Raw genomic sequence first — 24,326 nt, forward strand, 5'->3', positions numbered from 1 at the left:
GGCACTCTGGCAGTGCTCAGCTGAGAAAGTTAGAGAGCTCTTGGGAAGAGGCTGTCTGTTTTATTATAGATGCAGAGGCATTTTATGTCCTGTAGTGTTTGCCAAGTGGAAGTGGCTGAGGTGGGTTGGATCTTTGGTAATGTTAGTTTCTCCAGAGGTAGTGGTTTTTATGTCCATGTTATCTGGTGTTTAAGACCCAATGATGTTGTGCAGTCCAGAGCACTTGTTGCAGGGCTGTTCAGTCAGCAGCAGACTTGAAAAGTCAGGTCTTTTGTCGCGTTCTTCAGAGGTTTAAAATGAATCCAGAGCTGTTGTCAGAGCCACAAGTCGTTTATCTTAAACATGCACAAGTGCAGGTGTATTCACAGTTGATTTGAATCATGACCAAGACTTCTCGTGGTGAACCTTTGTATGTTCACCAGTTATTTTGAGATACAAATGACTCTTTTGAGACATGTTGATGCTATCACGATTTTAGATGAGAGTATGTAGATTATTATAAATTATCAAGGTCTATCCATACAAAATATAATATACTTAACAAGAAATTTAAATGCATTTTGATGGCAATATGTTATTTAAGCTCTAAACAACATGTAATGGACTTTCATTTAATTGTATACACGTAAACAATCCACTGATGTTTGTTAAATTGGGGTCAGTTTAATTAAGACAGAAAGACAGGAACTCAGTTTCCTTGAAATTGGTCATACAAGGTAATATTTTGGTTTTTATATATCATGGGATATGTTTAAGATTACATGTCCCACAGGAACTTGAAGTTTGTGAAGCACTCATCATCTCTCGTGTTTTCTATAGTTATCTTTTAAATTTACATTTGTATGAAACATATACTAGGTTTCATCAGCAGCAAATGGGGGATTTATTATTGTCTCTAATAAGAAGGAGTGTTTGAGAGTAAACAGAAATAACATATTTCCATAGTTTCAGTTAAAAAAAATCTGCCTTTTTTGGTGCGTACTTCCACTAGGCTTTACACAAAGCACGCTTCCTGCTTTAAGCACAGCCAAGCCCTCAGCACTGATCAAGCCTGAAGCATGAAAGACAACACACACAATGCACACACAAAAGCAAGTGCGTTGTTAGTTTAAGTGCCATGGTGGTTTAGGATACATAATACCTCAATCTACAATGAATTGGCAGATCCTCCTTATTAGTTTGTGGATACAAGTGGGCTTTGTCCCTGGGATACATTGCAAGGATGGAACTGTCAGTCATCTGTCAAGTGAAGGTAGGGTTTAATGATGGATCGTTTTTGCACAGTTGAATTACGCTATAAACTAATGTTGAATCCAATTAACAGCTGCATTTTCTCATTTACTGTTTATTTCCACTGAAAATAATGACTTAACTATATGACACAGCGACACTAAAGTCACAAAATATATTGTTTTTTCAAAAGTCATGTGAGAACAAGATGTTAATTATGGGTAGAAAGTAGAAGTAGAAAGTAGAAGATAATAAGTATGTCCTGGCAGTTAATGGTTCTTGTTTCCACACATCTTGTTTTTGCACAACAACAAGACACTAACTTGTTTCTACAATTTAGCATCTTGCCATTTAAAAAATATGTTCTATTTATATGTCAATATATTTTTCATTTCTGGAGCAGATGTTTTGCTCTTAAAGGATGACCTGGATCCTAAATGTTTCAGCCGCACAGAACAGGATTTTACCTGCTTCTTTGAGACTGCAGACAACAGAACTTATGATTTACTCTACAAGTCTGACAGGTATGTTTTATATACAATAACTTGTATATAATAACTTGTGTTTTGTATGTTAAGGGCCCTTAAAGAGTCTTGTGTCATTTAATATTCTCTGATTTATTTTGTTTGGAATTTGTATTACTTTTGACTTTTTGGCTATTATATATTTAATGGTTTTTTTTTTTGTTCATTAGTATTAGTGTTTATTCCACAAAAACACAGGTGTAGGAGAAACTTCATAAACCCATATCAACCAAACCCAACCAAATATTTATGTTTAATCTTTCCTTTTAGAGTTTACATTTGAACCTGACGCATGTTACTTCATCTACAAGTCACCTTAAAGCACTTTGAACTACACTTACCTGTATGAAAGATTGCAAATGGTTTGATTGATTGCTTAATATATACTACCATGTCTATTATTTTTGTCATTTATTTTAATCAAGCCTGCCTGGAAAGAAAAGGTGTGAAATGTCTGTCCAGAGAACAGAAGTCGGAACTTTACTTCATATCTGCTCATTTCCTGGGTCCGATGTTTTCTTGTTTGTGGAAATACACCTTGAAGTGGTGGAGCGCAACACCAACACTCGCCTCCACAGTCGCGTTGTCTGTGTGGAGGACCAATGTAAGACTTTTTTTTTTTTTTTACAATATTTACTTATAAAAAAAAAAGAAGCGTATTGAAATAGATGAATCTCTTGTTGGAAAAAAAGAACACGCACATGAAGCTTTCTGCTTTATAACTTACCATCCCCTCCTCCTGTTTTAGGGTTGGGGACAGGGGATGTCCAGGGGTATATAAAAGGTCAACAGTATGCAGCTTAGCAGTGTGTGTTAAGTTGTTGACATAGATCAGAAATAAAAATCAATTTATGAATCATTTAATTTCAGATAAATTGTGAAAGTGTCCTTATGTTGGATACTCAATTGTGTCTCATAAGTTGTTGAAGCAATATTTGGACTGATGCCATTTATGACAGATTTGAATTGTAATCTCATAAATTTATATAAAAATATCAACAATTCTTCCAAAAAACACATTAATCACTACAACAGAACGCCATGCACGCAGTTTAGTATCAAAACATTTTGACATTTGGAGATTTCTGCAGCTGCACGGTGGTGTGGTGGCTAGCACTGTCCTAACAGGAAGAGGGGTTGGGGTTCAATTCCTGGGCTTGATGGGCCTCCTGTGTGGAGTTTGCATGTTCTCCCCGTGGCAGCATGGGTTCTCTACGGGTTCTTCCACAGTCCAAAGACATGCAGCTTAGGTTAATTGATGTCTGTCTGGTTGTCTGTCTATATATGTCAGCCCTGCGATAGTCTGGCGACCTGTCCGGGGTGTACCCTGGCTTTGATCGGCTCCAGCCCCCCCCGTGACTCTGAACAGGATATAGGAATGGATGATGTATTTCTGTATTTGATGTCAAGTTTTTAAAAAATGGTCTCACTACAATGACATACATTATGGACCAAAGACACACAAACGTGATGTAAGAGGGAAGAGAAGGCATGTTTGCTAAACAAACAGGGTTGGCTGATTGTGGGTATCCCCAGGTGGACCCCCACACGATGAAAGACTTATATCCCTCTAGTATGTTTTGGGTTTTTGCTCCAGTCATTAGGGTCATGCACCAAAAAAAGACAGGGGCCTTCTCACCTGTTGCCTTAACACCAGTGAATTATTTTCTTCAATGGATTCTGTGATGTGTTCTTCCATGTGTTTTGATCACCTTTTTTTTCTCTAGTGCTCCTGGATCCACCCTTCAGTGTGTCTTTAAACCAAAATGGCCAAGCAGGACAGCTGGAAGTTTCATGGCACATAAAGGTCTCAAAATACTTTGAAGGGGATGTGATGTATAAGATTCGATACTCATCCAACAGTTTGGGAGAGAAGATAAAAGAGGTACACATGCACACAGCTTCTCGACAAATCCATGAGATAATTTCAACTCGCACGTCCTGTGTGTGAGCATTAGACAGTTTATATATTATTTAAGTAATGGTATGACCAGCCTGTGAGTTACTGTGAAACACTTTTGTCTTTTATCTCAGTTCAGCACCTACATAGAGCATGTAACAAAAATGCCATAAAAAAGTCCATGAGAATACAGTATAGAATGTCATATACAAGTTATAGTATAGCATGTCAAAAAAGTCATGGCATAATATGTCAAAGAAAGACATGAAGAAATCATAGTATAGTATCGAGAAAAACGTCATAATAATGGTCTTAGTATAGCATGTTGAAAAAAGTTATAGTATATTACATCAAAAAAGTAGGAAAAAAATGATATTATATTAATAAAAAGTCATAAATAAATCCTAGAAAGTAAATACATTCATATTACAGTACATCTAAAAGAAAAACAAATGTAGTATGTCCTAAAAAGTGGATACAAGTGTCATAGTATTGTATGTCGAAAAAAAAGTCATGAAAAATTCGTAGTATAGCATGATAAAAAAAGTATATGTGAAAAGGAAACATTAGGAAATTGTGGTAAAGTGTGTTGAAAAAAGCCATGAAATGTCGAAATAGTGTGAAATTATCATAATATTGCATAATGAAAAAGTCATAAAATTCATAGTCATAGTAAAGTCATAGTATACTGTGTCAATAAGGTGAGAAAAAGTAAGTAAAGTCTCTTGAAAAAAATGATGAACAAGTCATAGTATAAAATGTCAAAAAAGTGAGAAAAAGCCATCGTATTGTATGAAAACAAATCATTAAAAAGTCATAGCATAGCATGTTAAAAAAAGTCATGAAAGAGTGATATCATAGCATATCACAAAACTTCATTGTATACTATTTCATAAAAAAGTCTTTAAAAAGTTTTTAAAAGTCTCAGTAATGAATAGTGAAATAAGTCATAAAAAAGTCATGGTTCAAAGTATAGGATGTTGAAAAAGATTTAAAAAAAATTTAAGTATAGCGTGTCGAAAATTGTCATAAAAGTAGTCATAGTATAGCATGTAAAAAAAAAGTCATATTACAGTATGTCGTAATAATTCATGAAAATGTCATAGTATAAATTGTCAAAAAAGTGAGAAAAAGTCATAGTATTATATATTCAAAAATGTAATTAAAAAATAGTGTGTCATAGTTGAGAAATGTCATAGCATTAAATGTCATAAAAAACACAAAAAAAGACTTCGTATTGAATATTGAAAAAGTCATAAAAATGTCATAGTATAGATTGTAAAAAAAATCATATAAAATTCATAGGATAGAATGTCGAAATAAGTCTTGACATACTATGTCAAAAATACTCTTGGAAAAATCATAAATCAAAATAAAATATAAACTAATTTATTTTAGGAAATTCACCAAGAAAAGTCATCGTATACTAAGCCTCCTATAGTTGTCATAAAAATGTCAATAACAAAGTTATAGTATAGTAGTATTTTTTCATTTAAAAATCCATAGTACTGTATGTCATTAAAAATTAAAAAAAATATATAGGCTAGTATCTCACAAAAAAATGTCATAAAAAAGTCGAATCAGAATCAGAGTCAGATTTACGGCCAAATATGCATAAACATACAAGGAATTTGATGCTGTTTTATTTCCCCAACTCTCTCAATATACTTACATAGAAATATAAATAACATGTAGGGTCGAGGACAACAATGCTGCACACATAAAGAATAGACAGGACTGTTATGTACACAAGTAGTTACAAAACGAGTTGTATAGTGGGGCAGATGAGTGAAACAATCTTTCACTTGGTGATACAAGCAACAAATTTGCCACAAATTATCTTCAAGACCTATATTTTCAAAAAAGCCCGGTATCCACGATGGAAAAACAATATGGCCGCCATTTTCCAAGATGGCCGCCAGCAAATGCCAATATATGCGATTTACAGATATACAGGGCTAATTAGATAGCATTTGGGACACTAAACTATACTAGAACTACAGTTAGCACTACAGTTAGTAGACTACAACTACAGCTAGTACACTAATTAGCCGACACTGAACCCCATGCTGAGTCTCACAGCAATGATGTCACCAGTGTGCCCTGGTTGTGCTTTGACATCACTCTTTTATAAACAGAATGTCACCTCATATAGATCAATCAAAACATTTTAATTTGGATCAAAAAGATAACTTGGAACTTGGACTACTACTTCATCCAGCTGAAACCTAATCTCTGATCAAAGAACGACAAAAACTGTGAATTTTGAGTAACAAATGGCCGCCATCTTGAAAAATTGCAACCATATTGAATTTTTATTGCCACCATTGAATTTCTCGTGTCAAAATACATACATTTTGATGTCTAGATTATTAAAATATGTCCAGCCATTCAATTTCTACACTGAAAAACCTATTCACATTTTCGGCGACGGCCATCTTAAAAAATCTTGGATTTTAAGGTGGATAGGCCTACCGGGCTTTTCTGAAAGAGTAGTTCCTAGGCATTATTCATGCCAAATTTGGTGCTTGTATCACCAAGTGAAAGATTGTAATGGAATATTGACTTAATCTGCCACACTAGTACAAATACACACATTTATAAACTAGCAATGAGCAACACTAAAATAAAGAAAATGTCTATATACAAGTCAGTATTCTTTAAGTTGCATACTGTTCAAATTGTGCAAAGAAATAAATACACAATGGATATACATGGACAGTATGCTTGTGTAGAATATGTGCATGCACGATGAAAGTGCATTTGCAGCATATAGGATTGATATTTACAGCAACAGATGTCAAATATTTTTAAAAGCTGTATATTAGAAATTGTAAAATGATTATATTTAACGGCAGTAGTGGATATTTTGGTGATATAAGGTCACTGACAGTGTATGACTTATTTAATAGTTATTTACAGTGAGAGGCTGCAAGAAAAAACTTTCCTTGTGTCTGGTAGTTTTGAAATAAGAGTGTTCTGTAGTGCCTCCCAGAGGGTAGACATTGAAACAGGGTGACATTGTCCAGGGTGTGAAGGGTCTGCAATGATGTTTCCTGCCTGTTTCCTGACTCTGGACATCCTGGATGAAGTGCATTGTGGCACCAATGGTTTTCTTTGCAGTCTAAATTGTCCGTTGTAGTCTGTGGCCATCAGCTTTGCTCAAAATCAAACAGAACGGAAACAAACAGGATCCTTGCATATGTCTCGAAAGAGTCAAGTTGTTGCAGGATGTAGTGCAGGTAATTGTACGTTCAAAAAGGTGAGAAAAATTAATTGTATAATATGTCAAAAAAGTCGCAGTATACATTTTGAAAAAAGTTTGTCATAAAAAGTTATAAAAAAAGACTTGTAATAGCATGTCAAAAATAGTCAAAGAGCAGGTTGGAAATAGTCATAGGATAGCATGGCAAAAACTATTAATTGTAAAGCATGTCGAGAAAATATATCAAATTTATTTAAAAAATAATTTAAAAAATCATAAAAAGGTCATACCAATGCATATTGAAAACAGTAGGATTACATTAAAAAAGTGTGTGTAGTATATCATTTAAAAGTAAAAAGTCATAGAATAGTATGTCATTAAAACAGTCACACAAATGACGTAATATGTCATAGAAAATAATAGTATAGCATGTCGCACAAATGCCATAAATATGTCATTAACAAGTATAATCTGTTGACATTTTTTTAAACTAATAGTTTAGTGTGTCATAGAAAGTTGTGGTGTGACATTAAAATTATATTATAAAAGTTACACTATATTTATTGCAAGAAAAAGTAATTGTATAGTTTGTCACAAAAAGTCATAGTATAGTATGTTGTGGAGCCGGGAATTGAGGGTCAAGTTAATGTGCCAGCTTGTGAGTTATAATATTAATTTATTAACTGATCAATTTAACACATCACTGATTCTGTGTTTTTTTTTGTCCATTATATGAACATTGTATAATTGTACTATCTGTAACCCTCCTTCACATGTAGTCTTGTATTGGTAATTACAGTCGGTAAAATAAAGTTAAATGTATAATTTTGTATATTTTACAATATTCATTTTCGAGTATGTGATTTCTACAGACAAAGGAGTGCAGCATACTAGACTCTCTGGTACCAGGGGAGGAGGTTGAGGTCCAGGTCTCCGTCAGATGTGCCTCTAATCCAAATACAGGACACTGGAGCGGCTGGTCACACCCTGTGCGAGCCGTGGTTCCCCAAAGTGCAGGTGTGTCTAAATAACAAAGAGTGTGCATCTGAGTGAATGGCAATTGTTATCCATAGCGCAGCATCTCATCCTGTCACCTCCTCTGTCACAGATGCAACACTTGAATGAGAAATGTTTTCTCTTCTTTCAGATGATATTTCTCTAATGTGCTACACATCCGACCTGCAAAACATCACCTGTCTTTGGCACGGGAGCAGATATGGTGAAGAGAACGTGTACAAACTGTTATACCAGATGGGCCTCAGGTACATTACTTACTACATTCCATCATTGAGGAATGAAATACCTCAGATCATGCTAATGTATCAGCATGTTTAATTGACTTTTTGTTGAATTCAAAGTTATTAACATCCTTCACAGTAAACACTAGACACAGCATTACTTTCAACAACAATAATGTTGCAAACTATTTTGTGTGTCATCTTTTTCTCTGCACAACTTTCCTTTCATTTCACATTGTTGTCTATACGGACTAGTATAGACAGTAAAAAAAACACACAACTGATATTTCACTTTGTTTCGCTGTGATTGTGTGTGATGATATTACAGTGAAGTTTTGGGCTGGACAGAATGGACAGAGTGTCTCGCCGACAGCGACGTGACTGAACTGTGCCATTTCCGTGGAGAGGAGTCCAGAAGAGTCCGGGTCAAGCTCAGCAGCACTTCAGCTCCACTCAGCAGAACCTTCTATACTCAAGAGTTCACTCTCAGCAACAGCGGTGAGGGATTTTTGCTTCTCATTTTCTGGTTCTTTTTAGCTGTATTTCTTCAACTTCATGAAGAGTATTTTGATGTGATGACAACTGACAAAAAGTAGACTCAAATTTATATTTCTTTCTATTTTTTGGTTTTAGTCAAAACATCCCCACCATGTCATCTGAAAGGAACATTGGAAAAAGACAAGTTGTGCTTGAAATGGGAAGCTCCTCTTCTGTCTCTGTCTGCTCACCTGCAGTATGAAGTCAGCTGCCAGATCAGCCAGGGTGAAGCGTGGATTGTAAGATGTCCTTTACAGCAACACAATTTCATGTTTTATCTTTTTAAAATTCCTTTCAAAATATGTTTGTGTTCCCTGATACATTTCAGATTCCATTTTTTCATAATAGTAAACAAAAATTACTATAGGTAGAATTTTATTTAAATATAATATCTGTATGAATTATTATTTTCTAATTATTCCAATGGCAAGTTTTGTTTGTTGAGTAGGGCTATGAGTGGTCAATATTACCACCAGATGGCACCAAAGAAAGGAGTATTACAATACTATGACACATTTAAAGTGAAAAATCATTAACATGATTCATGATATTGGTTATATTACCTTATATTAAATTAACCATGCTGTGTGTTGCAAAATAACTTAATTTGCCAAAACATGAGGAAATGCAAAGAATATGTGTGAAATGAAACAGTATTCATAGAAGGGAAAACAAATGCATTGAAAGGCAGTACTGCAAGGGAACATAAGTATGTATCAAGGGAAATGCAGAATGCAAAATGAGTATGTCATCACTAAGATTGTCCTTTAATGTTCTTACAATTGAATATGAAAATCAACCTTTGTGTCCCCAGAAGTCCCTAAAGGGCCCTGAGACGGGCACATGTCGAGAGGTTCCAACAGGTAGCCGTTACAGTGTTAAGATCAGAGCCAAACCTAATGGGTCCATTTACTCAGGACACTGGAGCGACTGGTCAAATGTGCTCACTGGCGACGTCCCTGCTGATATAGGTAAGATCAACAAGTCAGTGTAAAACACAATCATTTAGTAATCCCGTGTGTTTGTATAAAAATGATCAAAAGTGGCAAAATTGCAGCTAATGCAATGGAGCGGTTCATCTGATTCCCAGTCTGTAATTTTGTTTGAATTTCACAAGCAGTTTATTCAAATTTGATTATGTCGTAGTGTAGTGTAAAAAATACACTGTTGTGCCGTGATATACAAATATTAACATTATAGACCTATGAAATGCAGTTCTTTGCTACGCTCATTAAATATTCAAACCTTAACGCAGTATAAATAACCTCTACAGGCACATTGCTCATGCTGTGTATACCTGTCTTGATGCTGATGATTGCCATCATCCTCATCTCCTTCTTTTTCACATACCACAGGTAGGAACAATTCAAACAAAAATACTCCTGTGAAAGTATGTGACACCTTCATCCATTTCTTTTCAAATGGATATCAATTTGTACTGTACAATCAACTTAAAACATTGTTTTATTATTAAATTGATTACATAAAACTATTTCTAACTAAATGCTATCCAAAATGTTTAACCAATTCTTTTAATAACGTTCTGCATTGTTTGAAGATTATTTTCTTGTCTGTTGTTTTGTGTGTTTTTATAGTAAACTCAAGCTGTATTTCTGGCCGCCGGTGCCCGACCTTGACAAAGTCCTACAAAGTTTTCTGACAGAGGTCACTGGGCCGCAATGGGTAAATTATTTTATTTAATAGTATGATACATGATACATGCACCAATACTTCACAATAATGAAGATGCTTTTATTTCCTTGGTAGAAAAATAGATTTTGGCCATGACTAATTAAGCCAAATAGATGCAATCTAAAGAGGTGTTACAAATTAAATACTTTGTGCTCACACTACAGAATCCTCTGATAACAGCGAAGCAGTACTCCGACGAAACCACTTCATCTGTGGTAGAGATAATGTCTGAAGATGACGTTTCCCAATCAGGGGTATCCACCAGGCTCCTGTCATTAGAAAGACAGTTCTGCAGCGGAGAACAGGTAGATGGAAGCCCCGGTACGAAAGTCTTTCCAGACTATGTCACTCTGAACAAAGACAATGTCATTCTTTGCCTGAAAGGAAACAAGTATGTCTACGAGGAAGTTGGAGAGAAAGGAGGCCCGGAGATGAGCGATGAGCTCTTCCAAACATGTCACGGTTCCTGCCCTGATGGCTCAGTCTGTATCCCACCCTGCTCTGGCAGTGACTTTCTTAACCATGCCTACTTGCCTCTGGCTGAGCCTGCAGACAGATTCGACTGCAAGGTCACTGTTGCAAGGGGGCCAGGCAACCTCTATACTAATTTCCCCTGTAGCTAAATGTACAGAACAACTACTGTACTTTACTTCCACTGGTGCAGACGCTTACACAAAGGCGTGTTACCATGTATTCATATTCATAATATAATGGGGATTAGTTTTAATCATTGCATACTCTCTCCCATCGTTACAGTCTCTTTGAAAGGTGGACAAATCAACATTTGAGAACAAGAATATAACATTTCTATGACAGTTCAAGCTTTTGGTTAACATGTTGAAGATAATTAAGCATACCTTATTGTAATATTTATTTTATATTGGTAATTGTATACACAGTTCAGGACTGCTGTCTTTTTATGTCCACAAGAGGGAACCTAGATGACGAGATATTTCGTGAGATTACGAGAAAAGACCCCACTTAATGGCTTTGGTGGTCAAGAAGATTTTTTATCTTATAAGACCTGTTTACTATAATTACCAGGTGGTAGCCTGCAGTTCGCTTAGAGTACCTTGGACCAAAAAGGGAAGGAAGGAGATTTGAGAGGATGATATATTCAAATGCTAAATTTCAATTGTATTTGTAACCTTCTGTGTTGAGTATGTGAAAATAAACGTGAAGGTGCCATGAGGGTTTGGGACTATTACTATTTACTATTGCTATTTCACGCATGAAAGATAACGTGTTGGTTTTTTTCAGATCTTTTCAATTGTCTATTATTTTTTCTCATGTCCTTGTAAACCTCTTAACTTTGTGTTCATTATACATTGCATTATGCAGGTTTATATTTTTGTCAATAAACAATGAAAAGCTGTATTTCTTCAAGTTGCATTTCCTGTCAACCATTTAGGCTTTCATCGGTCCATACTACTTTATTGTTGGAGATTTAAGCAGTTTTAACCGACTTGAGCAGCCTTTCTTGTCACCAACCAAACAGCAAATGCATTGTGCCTGGATAGAAACCATATGTTGGTCTGTCTTACATGTGGGTGTCACTAGGTGGTAGCAGAACTCAACGGGACATTGGTTGTCTCTGTGTCATCACAGCGAATCCTTTCTGAGACAAAGCTAGTTATTCTACTAAAAACTGATGATTTTGCTTCAGGTTTGTGTTCCATCTCACCTGATGAAGCCACATGATCTATACCAACCTTGTCCTCGAGCGTTATATATTGTCAAAAGCTGTTAAACTAAATATGAATGAAAATGAAATTCTTTACCATGAAATAACAAGTTAACCTTCAAAGCTGAGGCTAATTTGACAATGATTTAAAAACAAAAAGCACAACACAGTTGAATGCTAGATGTTAATTTATTACACAAAGTAGACGAACGGCTTAATTTAAGATGACTCAAATGATTATTACTCACAATTTGTATGAAATCCAAAAGACCTCTGTTGGAACAAGGGCAATCACAACATCATGACAACTGTGATGAGTGAGGGGATTAGTAAGAGGAATAAACCCTCGACAAAGTCAACACACATTTTCAAGAGCAGTTACTCACAGACAGCCTTGCCGACCAAGAGCCAAAAATGTATTAGATGTTTTGAATTGAAATGAGTGAAAAGGTTATGGTGCCCCAGAGCTGTATAACCAATGGCTGATTTGGAGCAATGTGAGGGGATGAGAAAGTTAGATCAAATCCAATGATTGACAGTGTAATAATCGGACAGTATATGACTGGTCCTGCCTGGCTGTGCGTGAGAATCAGAACTGGATGCTCTGCAACTATGCGATCATCCTGCATCCAGCCAGCCGCCTTCTGTAAAATATACTACTGGTGTCACACTCTTTACGGTGTTCGCCAGACTGTGTGACATCATGGCCATAAATTAGCAGGAATTGTCTATGAGGCAATAGGAGAGTGTGGGAGAGAGCGAGTGTTGAGAGCGGAGCAGAAAGACAGAGAAAGTTTAAAAGAGTCAGTGTTTACTGGTGTACAAAGCCTCTCCTCCCAACAGGAATTCTTTCCATGTTTCGTCACTGCCCACTTGCCCATATGCAAACCTCTACAGAGGGCGGTTGAAACACCTCCTGATGTCATTTCCTCAACTTTCACTTACAATCATATTGAGAAAAACATGGTTTCACATATGGTGGGCGTTAACGATGTACAGTATATAGTGTATGTACAGTTTATGTGTTTATATACCCTATCTTGTTATATCTACAGGCCTCAAACATGAATTCAGCAACAACAGAGATAAGGCCACCAAAACAGAGTACAACATCCTTTAAACTCCTGTTTGCAACTACCACTGTGAACACGCGTGGAAACAGCGTGCGATCAGTCAGAAATCGTATCTAGTCCTGTAAGTTCAATAGCAATGATTAGTAAGTAATAGTCATGAAAAATAAGAGCACCTAAGGTCTCAATGGCAGTATTTATATCAATCGTGAATAATCATAACAGTGCAATCATACCTCATATCTCCAGAAAGCTTTTCTAGAACTGTATTTTTAATAAGAGAAATCAGAACAACCTAATGGTCAGATACATGGCCATGCATTTTCATAAAATACAGAACTGCATGTTCGGGGATTTGAAGTAATGTAGAGTCATGAATTTTACTCAGCACCAACTGTAAAGAAGCAGCAATAATCCAACATAGTTGTCATATTACAGATGTAGCAGGATTTCTTTTGCTCCAAAATACCGTTAAAACATGCTCCACATGGCACATGTTCTCCTTCAGATTAACTAGAATCAAATTTGACGAGTTTGTAGACTAATTGGAGTACATACTGTCAAAAAAACATATATAACTTAACATAGGCAGAATTCATGACCGATTATGCCTTGTATTCAGCTTTTGAAAAGAAATGTTAAGAGTTCATCCAAATCAAGAGCAAATAAGACTGATTTTAATGTAATATCACAATCCTTAAAGAGACAACAGTAATCACATTTATGTCAACTGATGTATTCACAGATTTTTAAGAAAGTTAAATGAAATTTGAGTGTTTGGAGGGAAAAGGGAGACCAGATGATTCCCTCCAATTTATATTTTCTTTGACCCTCAGCTACAACGAACTTCCCTATCCTTCTAAATCACAAGATAGTTTGGATAAACCTCGGGATCCTTGGTGATTGAATACAGGCTCCGCTTGGTAACCATGCACTGAGAGACCCCCTGGTGAGCACGCTCAGACGTTGGCCTTCTTGTTGATGAGTATAGAGCAGCATGTGAGGGCTCCGTCAACTTTGGCCTTCTCCAAGTTGGACACGGGGATCAGCATGTAGTCCTTCAACTTCTCGAACACCTGCGAGACACACAGACATGACGATCATTGGAGAACCATGTTTAACGCTATGATATAGTTCAATCAAGAACCTGTCCTTCCACATAAAAATTAAAAAATAAAATAAAATACAAAATAGATATTGTCATTGCAACAGCTGTTCCTTACTTGCCTCCTGACTCTGCCCTTGGGTACCACATCTGTGGGGCAGTGTTATAGGTATTGTGCAGCCAGCACTACAACAAGCCTTTTGGAAAAGACTGACGTACCGCCCAGTTGGCAGTAGTTAAACTGAAAGGGAGAGCTTATGCAACGCTTAAGTTTGTTTACTCCACTTGACAACTTGTAATGTTTCGTCATATAAACGCCCCACACAAAGAGACACAAATTGTGAAGTAGGAGAACAAGCATTCAACAAGGTTTCCTGGTCTCCCGGCAAACTATATTAAAAAAAGATGGGAGTGAGAACTATTAAGACATTCTCAAAAGACCCTCGTAAAGTAGTGTGTCACCCTGTGGACCTTTTCCAAAAGAAAACCAGTGTTTTCCTACTAGACTTCCAAACCAGGATATTTTTCTCTTTAAACTCATTTCAACCCTGCTGTGATACCGAGCGAGGCCTTGTGGCGGGACCAGCTAGACACATTCTTATCTCATGATGCAATATGGCTGACGAGGCCTCTGGTGATTCAAATGACGTGTTTAAAGACACCGCTCTCATGTGCCTTATAACTCTTGACTCTTCTCTCCCCAAAACAGTTAAACAATAGCACTGCATCATCATGCTCTTCTGTAACCACATTATACCACTTCAAAATATGGTGTTAATGCATATTTCTATACAATTTCAGTATGTAGTCGCGAGCCAGTGGGGTGAATGTAGCCAGCAAGGGTGGTCCAGGGGCATGCCTCCCCGGGGAGAATTTTAGTCTGTGAAAGCCCAAATTTGTCACTATCCTTTGGTCTTAATTATTATAAATATTATCTCCACCAGAAAGATCATGCGATCGGTTGTGTGTGTGTCCGTGAGTGTACACCTCTTTCTCTGTCCACGGCGAATCTCGCACTCTGCTGCCACAAACCTGCATAATGTCTTAGGTGCCCAGTTATGGCTGCATGCTCAAGGACTTCTCATGGTTAAATAGGCTCACTCTTTCTCAAAACATTTTTTATTGCCTGTTCTGATTCTGCTTACCCTCACCTATCACTGCCTGGCATTATGAATCCAAATTTGATGCATTCAGGGTCATATTTCCTCACCACACGAGGCCTGAGGCAGGGTCGTCTCCCACATCGCCTTTTAATTTCAAAAACCAACACATTTTGTGTCGCTGCATCCAAGAGAACGTAAGCTGACTAACGGTGGCAAAACACTTTTGCATCTACCTGATGATGTGTCGTGACTGACATGGTGATGTTCAAAGGTAACTGGTCATTGAAATGATGCTTTGTTTTAATTACGATGTTTTTTTATATATGTGAATCCTTGAGCACATTTAGATATACATTTCCAGCCGAGTTCTCATTACTTCAGGTGATATTTATACGTTAGGTTGGAGGGTGGCACGGTCTCACACAGAAGGAGCTGCTATATTTCACTAGGGCTTTTGTCTGCTCAGTTTCTTTATCTCCAAACTTAACCCTCCAGAGCCGTCGCCACTGCTAACCATTAAAGATGCCCCGTCTCCACGCCCTCCGACCCCCACCAATCCTCTCTCATGACCAGGGGGGCCTTTGTTAATGTGGAACTCTTATGTAACTTCACAAGCAAACTAAAAATAGACCGGAGATTAGGACAGACAATGATTGGAGTTAGAAAGCAGCAGGAGTCTTGCAGAGTGACTCTGTGGTTCAGCAATAAGTTCCCTTAGGAAACATGTACCAACTGTGGACTTACTGTACAGCAAGGCATGATGGGCAACTCTCAACTACGTGCCGTTCATATTTTTCCACTTTCATAAGCTCCAATTCCTTAAACACAGGTTTGGACCAAAAAATGTGTTCCAGGTCAATTTTTGGTGGGTTTGAACATTGAAAAGGAAACTGGATCATGGAACTAACATGCATTCCTCAAATATTGCTTGAAATGGTCCGTTAACAGTTGCTTCCAAAACAGGAAGCACAAGATACACGAATAGATTTTCATTATGCTCAACTTGAATTCCCTCAGATAATCTTCCTGGAAAAAAAATGATTCACTGCAGTGGATTTAAGTCCAAAGACCTATAATTTTGTGAATTCTTCCCTCTATAAATAGATGGTGGAGGTAGGGGTTTTAACCACAGAGTACACTGTGAAGTCTGAAACCTGTCTCTGCAGACTGTAGGGTGTGGGGTTGGATCCTGAGAGAATCCTTTTTACTTGTTGTGATGAGTGACCCCAAGGCATCTTAATAACACGGCTACTGCTCAGCTTTCCCAACCCCCGACAGACAAAGTGAGAAAATAACATGTAGTTCACAGCGAACTACAGTGGAAAACAATATGCAAGCATCTTGAGTGAATGGCACGTTTTGATGGTGTTTGCAAGTAGGTCACTGTATGTCTAACATACATTTTAGAAAGGTTGTGAGACACTGTTGGAGTTCACCCGGCATGTCGAGCCAGCATACAGCACTTCACAGTTTAACACAGAACACATGCCATACGAATAGTTCATAAGAGGGCGCTGGGGGAAACTCTCAAGATTTCTTTGAAATCACTCTCATCCCTATAGATGTAATTTGGCGTTTCACTTATGAGTTCCTGAAATAGTGCCAACTTGGCAACCAACAGCAGGTAATTTTACTTTCATCAGGAATTGGTGCAGTCAGGGTAGCATACTTCTTTTTTATGATACATTTTTGGAATTTTCTCTACTTTTAGCCCACTCTATTTTAGAGTAGACCTTAGACCACTAGGCCATCTGATATATATGATGTCATTTTAGATACTTAAACCTGCAATAATTGATTTATTTTGGTCCTGCTGTAGACGCCACACTGATATACTATAAAGTTGATATGGCAAATGCATTAACAAACAGCGGCTTTTTTACACATCCAGCAGATATGGAGCAACATTAGCATTTCTTTTGAAGTACACCTGACGAATGTAAGTCCAACATTGACTTTGCTTTTAGCTATGGTTTGGTTTCCACCTGCTTTTAAATGAAATATCTGTCTCTTTAGCAGCTAAATGCTCCATTATGTTCACCAGCTGGCTGCTAACTCTGTCGGTCTGCTATTTAATGCTGGAGAGGATGGGTTTTAAGAAGACACTGTGGAGCTGGGGGAAACTGCACAGTCTGGTGATAATCTGGTGACTGCTTTCACATACACATTTGTCCCATATTGATTACAGCAGCTTTAAAAGGGCCAGTGTGAAGTAAGGAATATAATATTAATAAGTACATTTTCTTTAGTGTATAATCCCCTGAAAATAAGAATCTTTATGTTGTTGTTACCTTGGAATGAGCCATTTATAACTACATAAGGAGTAGGTCCTCTTCGGGGCACCGCCATGTTTCAACAGCAGCCCAAGGCGAACAAACCAAACGCTGACTCTCTATAGGACCATTCACATCCATAATCTGTGGACCGAGCCCTGTCAACTAAAGGTCACTTCACATTAAACTGCAGGTTCTTTTATTATAAAAACACAGTGCTAGCTGTGGTTGACCTGCGGCAGTCTGTGTGAAACAACCACATACTGTAGGGTTTCCCTCTCCAGCCACTTGTTTATCTCAGAGGTCTGGACGGGATGGAGAGCAACAAAAGCAAGTGCTCTTTAAATTGAAGCCACTAAACCAGTCTGGTTGTCCTGACAGTGTTTCTTCCTCCCAAACCTCAGGATTGTAAATGAATGTTATTGTGTGTGGATGTGAAATGAGCCGAGCGTTACCGTTGCACTTTCTGGAAACTGTTCTGCTGTGGGGTGCAGAAGCACATGTCCCTTATTAGGTAGGTTCATGTAGATGCAGTTGGCAGCGTAGTCATCAGGCAGCGTCAGTTTGTCATAGCGATGGTCACTCATTTGCTGCATGATCTACTCACAGATAAGAGACAGGAAATAAACATTTAGGTAAACTAACGACAGCCTCGGGGGAGTCCTACAGGGAGACTTTCAGACAGACAGACAGAAAACAGTTATTCAGACTATCAGGCACTTTGAGTCTGAAGCAAGGCCGCAATACCAAAGGCAGCACCAAATCTTTCTGCTGGCCAAACCACTCTCGGGGCCTGGGGGGCCTTAATGGAGAACACAGGAGCAGACAGACATTCTTTCTCGGCAGATGTCATGTTATTTATGTAATCTGAAAGAGTTGAAAGTGGGACAGGCAGTGGGGGGAGCGAGGCATAGAAGACGCCCATGTTGCCAAGTGGAAGTCAGGATTGAGGATGTTATGACCAGAGGAGAGACAGGTGCCTCTTAATGTTTATGAGCAGAACATCTGCGACGGATACCTCAGAGACGAGAAGGGGAGGGGGAGGTGGGAGGGGGAGGTGGAAAGCGAGTGCAAAAAAAGAAATCCAGAGCCTCAACATTCAGCAAAGGTATTTTGAGAAGTGAGATTTCTGCACCAGATATAGACCTCCCATGTGCTTTTCTATTGCCCATTTTTCTGTCATCATCTTTCATCTTTAATCAAGGGCAGGATAGGTTGACCGTTTGCTCATGACTACCAGTCAAAAATGGTCACTTACAAAACTTAAAATTATCAAAAAGAAAATCTGTAGATTTTACTCGTAAAATTCAACAAACGCCACCTATGGGACAACACAGAATCCAAAATATAAAACGTATGACGTCTTGCATGACGCACATATAGGTTTGGGGGAGTGGCTGTGAGCAAATGTGATGGCACAACCTTAAATGTGGGAGGAAAATGTGAGATTTGTGAGCCCAGTGGGCTTTGTGGCTTAAGACTGACCCACTGGATCTGTTGTAGCAGGGTACTCTATTAGAGCTTTCCTGAAAAAAAATCTATTGAGCACACAGGAAGGAACACATTTTATGTTTCTGGCAGCAGCATCAGTGCTTGGTTGAAATAAATATAACAATTGTGTGCGGTTCGTAGCAGTAAATCCCATCATTAAATAGAAATCCCAAGGAAAAACTTGTCACAGGACTTGACTCATTGTTAAATAAGTGATCTCTGGAAAGTAACATGCAAAGCCAACACCATAATGAAAATTTTGCTCCAACAATGTTAAAAACAAAAAAGCGGGAAATCATGCATTACACCAGTGTAGCATAGCTAACTCGCCATAACTCGATGATATGATGTATAAACAGTAAATTAACGGTCCCTGCAAATGACTGACAGAATACATCTATTTATACGGGAGCTAAGATTGCCATTTCTGAGTGCAAGGCTGCAGGGCGGAGTTCATCCAGTGTGTTCACATAATGTACGTCTGTATGTGTGTAACTGGACCAGACACATTCCCATGTCACTTGTGGGTGTGTTAGGTGATTGCAGCAGCCCTAAATGAAAACACTGTCCATGTGCGTGACCGCCAACACTGTCTCCCACATACAGGGGGATTAGTAGTGGTAAAGGGGAGAATAAACGTGGACTCCACCAAAGATCACAGTTCCTGCTTCACTCGGTAAAAACTCTAGAGTGTGAGGAAAATGTCCTACAGCAAAATTTCACTGTGCTTCGTGTAAAGTTCTGATCCATGAAATGCAATTAAATCCTCAGAAAAATTCACTTGACTGATGGAACAGTTGGTTCTCTGTTCAATGTCCGTAAGTGCAACCAGTCAATATAAGAAAAGATCATTTTTCTTTATACTGAGGGTAATTTAATTTATTCAAATGTCAGGGTTCACGAAAAATAAATCGAGGGCAGCCAGGTTATCTTGGTTACTTTATGCTTTTTAAGCAGTTCTTAGATTAGACCAACAGAAGCTCTCGCTAACTTGTAGTTAAGTATCCCTCAGATTCGTGTGTCTTCAGCAACGTTTAGGAGCAATAGAAAATTGAGAGCCATCCTTGACCACGACCAGATACAAAGCAACAATGAATGAACAGGGCAACAAACCAGAGACCGTATACTGTAACCTACAGTATGTATGATATTAGTTGCTGTAGCTGACTGAGAGACTCGATAACATCATTAGCAAGGAAACAGTGTTCAGATGCCAAATATGGGCCCTTTCTGATATGATACATGCTGCAGAGATCATCAATTTTCCAAGCCACCTAACAGTGTGACTCCCGGCATGGCAATGTCATCCATCCATCCATCATCTTTAATTGCTTATCCTGTTCAGGGTCACGGGGAGATGGAGTCAATCCCAGCTGATGCCGACATTGGGCGAGGGCAGGGTACACCCTGGACAGGTTGCCAGACTATCGCAGGCTTAAAATATATATATATATATACACACACACACATACATATACACACACACACACACTGTATATACACAGACAACCATTCACGCTCACATCCACACCTCACAATGTAGAGACAAAGCACTTTGTAAACTCTGTTGCTCTCTGCTCAGCTGCTCTCTACTGCTGAAGGATATTAAACATACAGTGACCCATCAATTTGAATCAAATATCAAAAGTGTATAAAAATGTTCATATTTAACTTACTTGTGTAAATGTTTGTAATCAGGATTTGGTCATCAAACACAACTCATCCTGAATATAAACTTCACCGTGTTGTCGCCTCATTATCTATAAAAACAAGTGTGCAAACATCCTCGAGGTGAAAATCAAACTCTGACCAGTAGTGAGCAATGACCTCATGAATCAAACAGGGCTGAGTGACTGGTGATCTACAGTCTGCCCTGGGACTCAAATATAGGGAGGGAATAGTGTGTGAGAGAACAGGAAGTGGTTGCTGCAGATATTTCAGGATGATGACTTCATAAGTGAAGCTTGGCAGCGACAGCGGCAGATGGATGACGAAATCCATCCGGTCGACGTGTATTCTGACCCATGGGAGAGCTAAACACAGAGAGGGGACTACACACATTCTTAGCACACACCCCAGATATAGACAGACAGCAAAACAGAGTGTAAACGAACAGCCTTATTAACCAGATGTTCTTCTACTCTAAACCCACACTGCCAACAGGTCAGGGTCTCGTCTCTTGTCTGAATATCTAATAGCAGCACAATTCTAGCTCCCTAAAGACAAACAGAATTAGTCGGGCTCCACCCTTAATTTGTACAAGGTGTCTTTGTCCAGGGGTACGCAAACAAGGAGCCTTATTGCCATAACAGCTGCATCCACATCCAAAACAAGCACTTTTAATTCATTTAAACAGCATTTCTCACTCCCCCCACAGAGAGAACATTGCCTAATTACAAATCCAGGGTCGTTAAAAGTCCTTTAAAATAGTTTATAATTAGCGCAGGAGAAGGTGACGTAAGCCGTGATTAGAAAACGAGCGGTCTGTCATTACGTCTCACTCCTCCTCGCTCCAGTAGCTAATCACTGGGGTGATCAAACAGGCAGGAATGTTAACGAGTCAGTGCTGGAATATAAAATCAATTAGCGCATGCGTTTAAGTATAGATTCTTAACTTCCTGTGTACACTTCAGCTATGCAAAACCAACAAGTCTGACCTCGTGCTGGTCTCAAGTACTTTGCTTCATTAGGATGTGCTGTCGGATGGTCTGGTTTGAATCGCCCCATGAGATACTACTAAGTGGCTTTTACTTGACTTAAAGTAACCTTGTGTCGGGTCGGGCCAGTAGGGGGAGATATCACACTAGGAGGCAAATGAAGAGCCCTGCCAGAAAGGATCTGTCAAGGCCAAGGGTGTGTGTGCACGTCTTCATACATATGTAGATAAACATAAAAGCATGCGTGTCTATGCTGTGTAAACACAACGTCAATTATCGCACTGTATTTTAGTCTTGTGTGCTGAGAGAAAGGTTCACATAGAGTCTCAGGTGTTGATGTTTGGGAATTTTAGGGATAATTCCATCAGAGGGATGGGCTGAGATTTATCACTCTCTTTGAGGAAACGACAAATCCGTCTCTGTCGGGGTGTAAACTGCCTCTTGTTCATGTCGAGTCCTTCAGCATCCCCTGGGTTTTATTTCTTTTAGGACTATTGTTACGATGGCGCTAGATCGATTCAGAAGCCTTTTATGCGGTAATGAGCTCAAACCGTTAAATGGAATACCTCTGTAATTGAAGCTGGAGTGTGAGCGCCAGGGGCAATCCCCTTAGCTTTGCTGAGAATATGAATTAATGACGAAGGATTAAGGTGACAGGTGGTCTCAGTGTGCCTGCAGTGGGAAGCAGCAATCGAGTTGTAAGTAAGGGAGTCTGCTCTGAATCAACACGTGTAATGTCCTGTCTTGTAGTGTTATTCTTGCTGAATACTTTGCAGAGCAGGAGAAAAAAAAGACAGGGCTGTTAATACCAACAGTATGGAGCCAAGAGTCGACCAAAAAAAAATAAATCAGCTGCGTCATAATTATAAAAACAATGCCACTACATTGATTCAGTGGTTTCTATGACCACAGCTGGGGGAGGCATAGCAATGGGATGATGCTTTTACTGCACATACAACACATAGATACACAAACTCCATACTTTGAGGGTTTTCTGTGCTGGTTCACTGGCGCCGATGAGAATAAGGCCTGGTCCTCCCATACTGCAGAAGCTTTTCAGGTGCAGCCCTTCCAGCACAGGCACGGTCGACACAGCGTAGTCCTGCAAAACACAATCCAATTAGGTGAAGCGAAAAACAAAATATGAATATAAGTAAGTCCCAGGTGATAAAAATGATTTTAATTAATGGCAGCTCTCTCTACGGTCAAACTGCAGGAATCACTTTGGGATTGTGGTGTCAAACATTAAGAGCCTGCCTCTACATCTGCTGACATAATGCTTCCTCACTATTGTTATTCTTTGTAGGTATAGTTACCTACGGTGTTAACAAAAAGACACACACCTTATGTACAGCAACAATGTCAAAACTCAAAACATAGCTGTGGTTATATTGTCCCACAAATATTTGCAATGACAAACATCTGTACAATGTAAAGCTTCCTCGTTTCTTCATACGTGGCTGAGCAAATTATTAGAAAACAAATACATATGTAGTTTCATCCATATAAGATAATCTTCATGAAGGCAGGAATGGATTAGACAGGTGTGATGACACAGTGCAAGCCTTCCTTTGTGACAATGCTTCACAATCCACAACGAAGCACTGCAGCTCCAGTCGGTGTACGTGAAATGATGTGAAATGTAATATATATATTTTTTTTATAGAAAAGCACTGTAGTGGTTTGTGCAGTATCATTAAATTGTGTCTAAAGTGGCTTTTAAGATGAAATAGCGGGCAGCTCAGGGCGGAAACAGCAGGAGTGTCGGGGAGATGATGTTGCTGAGCCCAGGGCTCATAGTGTTATTACAGAGCAACTTGAAGAAACTTGATTGGAAAGGGCTTTATGTTGCTGCAGGATGTTGCATACCAAATGTCGAGTTATACAAAACAAAACAAAACAAAAGCTATTGATAAAAGTGGTATTAACACCTGAACATGGCATTTAGGCTTCTTTAAAATCTTTAAAGGCCCTAAAACATTCTCTTTAATATTTAATATTCATGACCAAAGCAACAATCAAAGTTAAGGATTAGAAAAATATATAATATGATTCATTTGTTATCTATTAAGGATGTGTGGGTGCGGTTTAATCACATTTAAAGGGTTACTTCGGTATTTTTCAATCTGGACCCTGTTTTCCCATGTTTGTGTGTCTGAATGACAAATAGGAACAACAATTTCTGAAATGTATTTAGTTTTGATTGAGAGCGCTGTAGACGGCAGCCGATGCAAGCTGGCACCGTCATTAACGTCCACTAAAAGTGCTTGTTTTTGCCAAGAGAGGCGTTGATTGTAATTATTAGAGTCTCGCTCAAGGAGAAGTCAAGTTCTGAAATGGTGCGAGGTGATGCGACAACGGTGGAAACACTGCAAGCTGGCTGAGCAGAGTTTGTTGTGTTGGAGTACAGAAAGCATAGCTTAGTGTTATCGATAAGATTTTCAGTGTGAAGCCTGAATATTTAGATGGTTTCGACAATGTGGATGAGGTCCGATGGCCCTCCGCATTTAATTGAGCCAGAGTATAAGGATATACAGATTTTACAACAAGACTTAACCTTCAGCGGGACAAACTAAAGGTAAGAAAAACTTTATTACTCAGTAGGATCCTTTCCACA

General features: G+C 38.5%; 2 protein-coding genes across 8 annotated transcripts in view; one reads left to right on the plus strand and one right to left on the minus strand.

Annotated features, from left to right (window-relative positions):
- Positions 1-889: 889 nt before the first annotated feature.
- mpl (MPL proto-oncogene, thrombopoietin receptor) lies at positions 890-11,700 on the plus strand. 3 transcript variants are annotated; one of them, XM_076088364.1, is made up of 13 exons: positions 890-1,252; positions 1,634-1,754; positions 2,180-2,358; positions 3,482-3,639; positions 7,732-7,876; positions 8,007-8,121; positions 8,426-8,595; positions 8,731-8,873; positions 9,449-9,605; positions 9,908-9,989; positions 10,230-10,317; positions 10,491-10,631; positions 10,711-10,907. In XM_076088364.1, the coding sequence occupies exons 1-13, from the start codon at positions 1,153-1,155 to the stop codon at positions 10,759-10,761; spliced, it is 1,650 nt and encodes a 549-aa protein (XP_075944479.1). In that variant the 5' UTR covers positions 890-1,152; the 3' UTR covers positions 10,762-10,907. The 3 variants fall into 3 exon arrangements, with proteins under 3 accessions (XP_075944479.1, XP_075944478.1, XP_075944480.1); XM_076088363.1 differs by having other exon boundaries at positions 898-1,252; positions 10,491-11,700; XM_076088365.1 differs by lacking the exon at positions 2,180-2,358 and having other exon boundaries at positions 898-1,252; positions 10,491-11,700.
- A 480-nt stretch (positions 11,701-12,180) lies between these two features.
- ddah1 (dimethylarginine dimethylaminohydrolase 1) overlaps positions 12,181-24,326 on the minus strand; it is a 71,084-nt gene continuing 58,938 nt past the window's right edge. For 4 of the 5 annotated variants that reach the window (XM_076088371.1, XM_076088367.1, XM_076088370.1 and 1 more), the window contains 3 exons: positions 22,692-22,811; positions 18,017-18,160; positions 12,181-14,156 (listed from right to left, as the gene is read on the minus strand). In XM_076088371.1, coding sequence (XP_075944486.1) covers positions 14,040-14,156; positions 18,017-18,160; positions 22,692-22,811 — 381 coding nt within the window. In that variant the 3' untranslated portion in view covers positions 12,181-14,039. The remainder of the gene's footprint in view (positions 14,157-18,016; positions 18,161-22,691; positions 22,812-24,326) is intronic. The other variant, XM_076088368.1, reaches the window with a different exon arrangement.

Source organism: Anarhichas minor, unplaced genomic scaffold, assembly GCF_050575085.1.
Source record: "Anarhichas minor isolate MPS153535 unplaced genomic scaffold, ASM5057508v1 ptg000010l, whole genome shotgun sequence".
Classification (NCBI taxonomy): Eukaryota; Metazoa; Chordata; class Actinopteri; order Perciformes; family Anarhichadidae; genus Anarhichas; species Anarhichas minor.

Excerpts from the sequence above, each read along its gene's own strand:
- mpl (XM_076088363.1), top strand. The coding sequence starts at position 1,153 with ATGAATTGGCAGATCCTCCTTATTAGTTTGTGGATACAAGTGGGCTTT. Across the intron at positions 3,640-7,731 it reads TGGGAGAGAAGATAAAAGAG|ACAAAGGAGTGCAGCATACT; the intron begins GTACACATGCAC and ends TGATTTCTACAG. Across the intron at positions 8,874-9,448 it reads GCCAGGGTGAAGCGTGGATT|AAGTCCCTAAAGGGCCCTGA; the intron begins GTAAGATGTCCT and ends TTGTGTCCCCAG.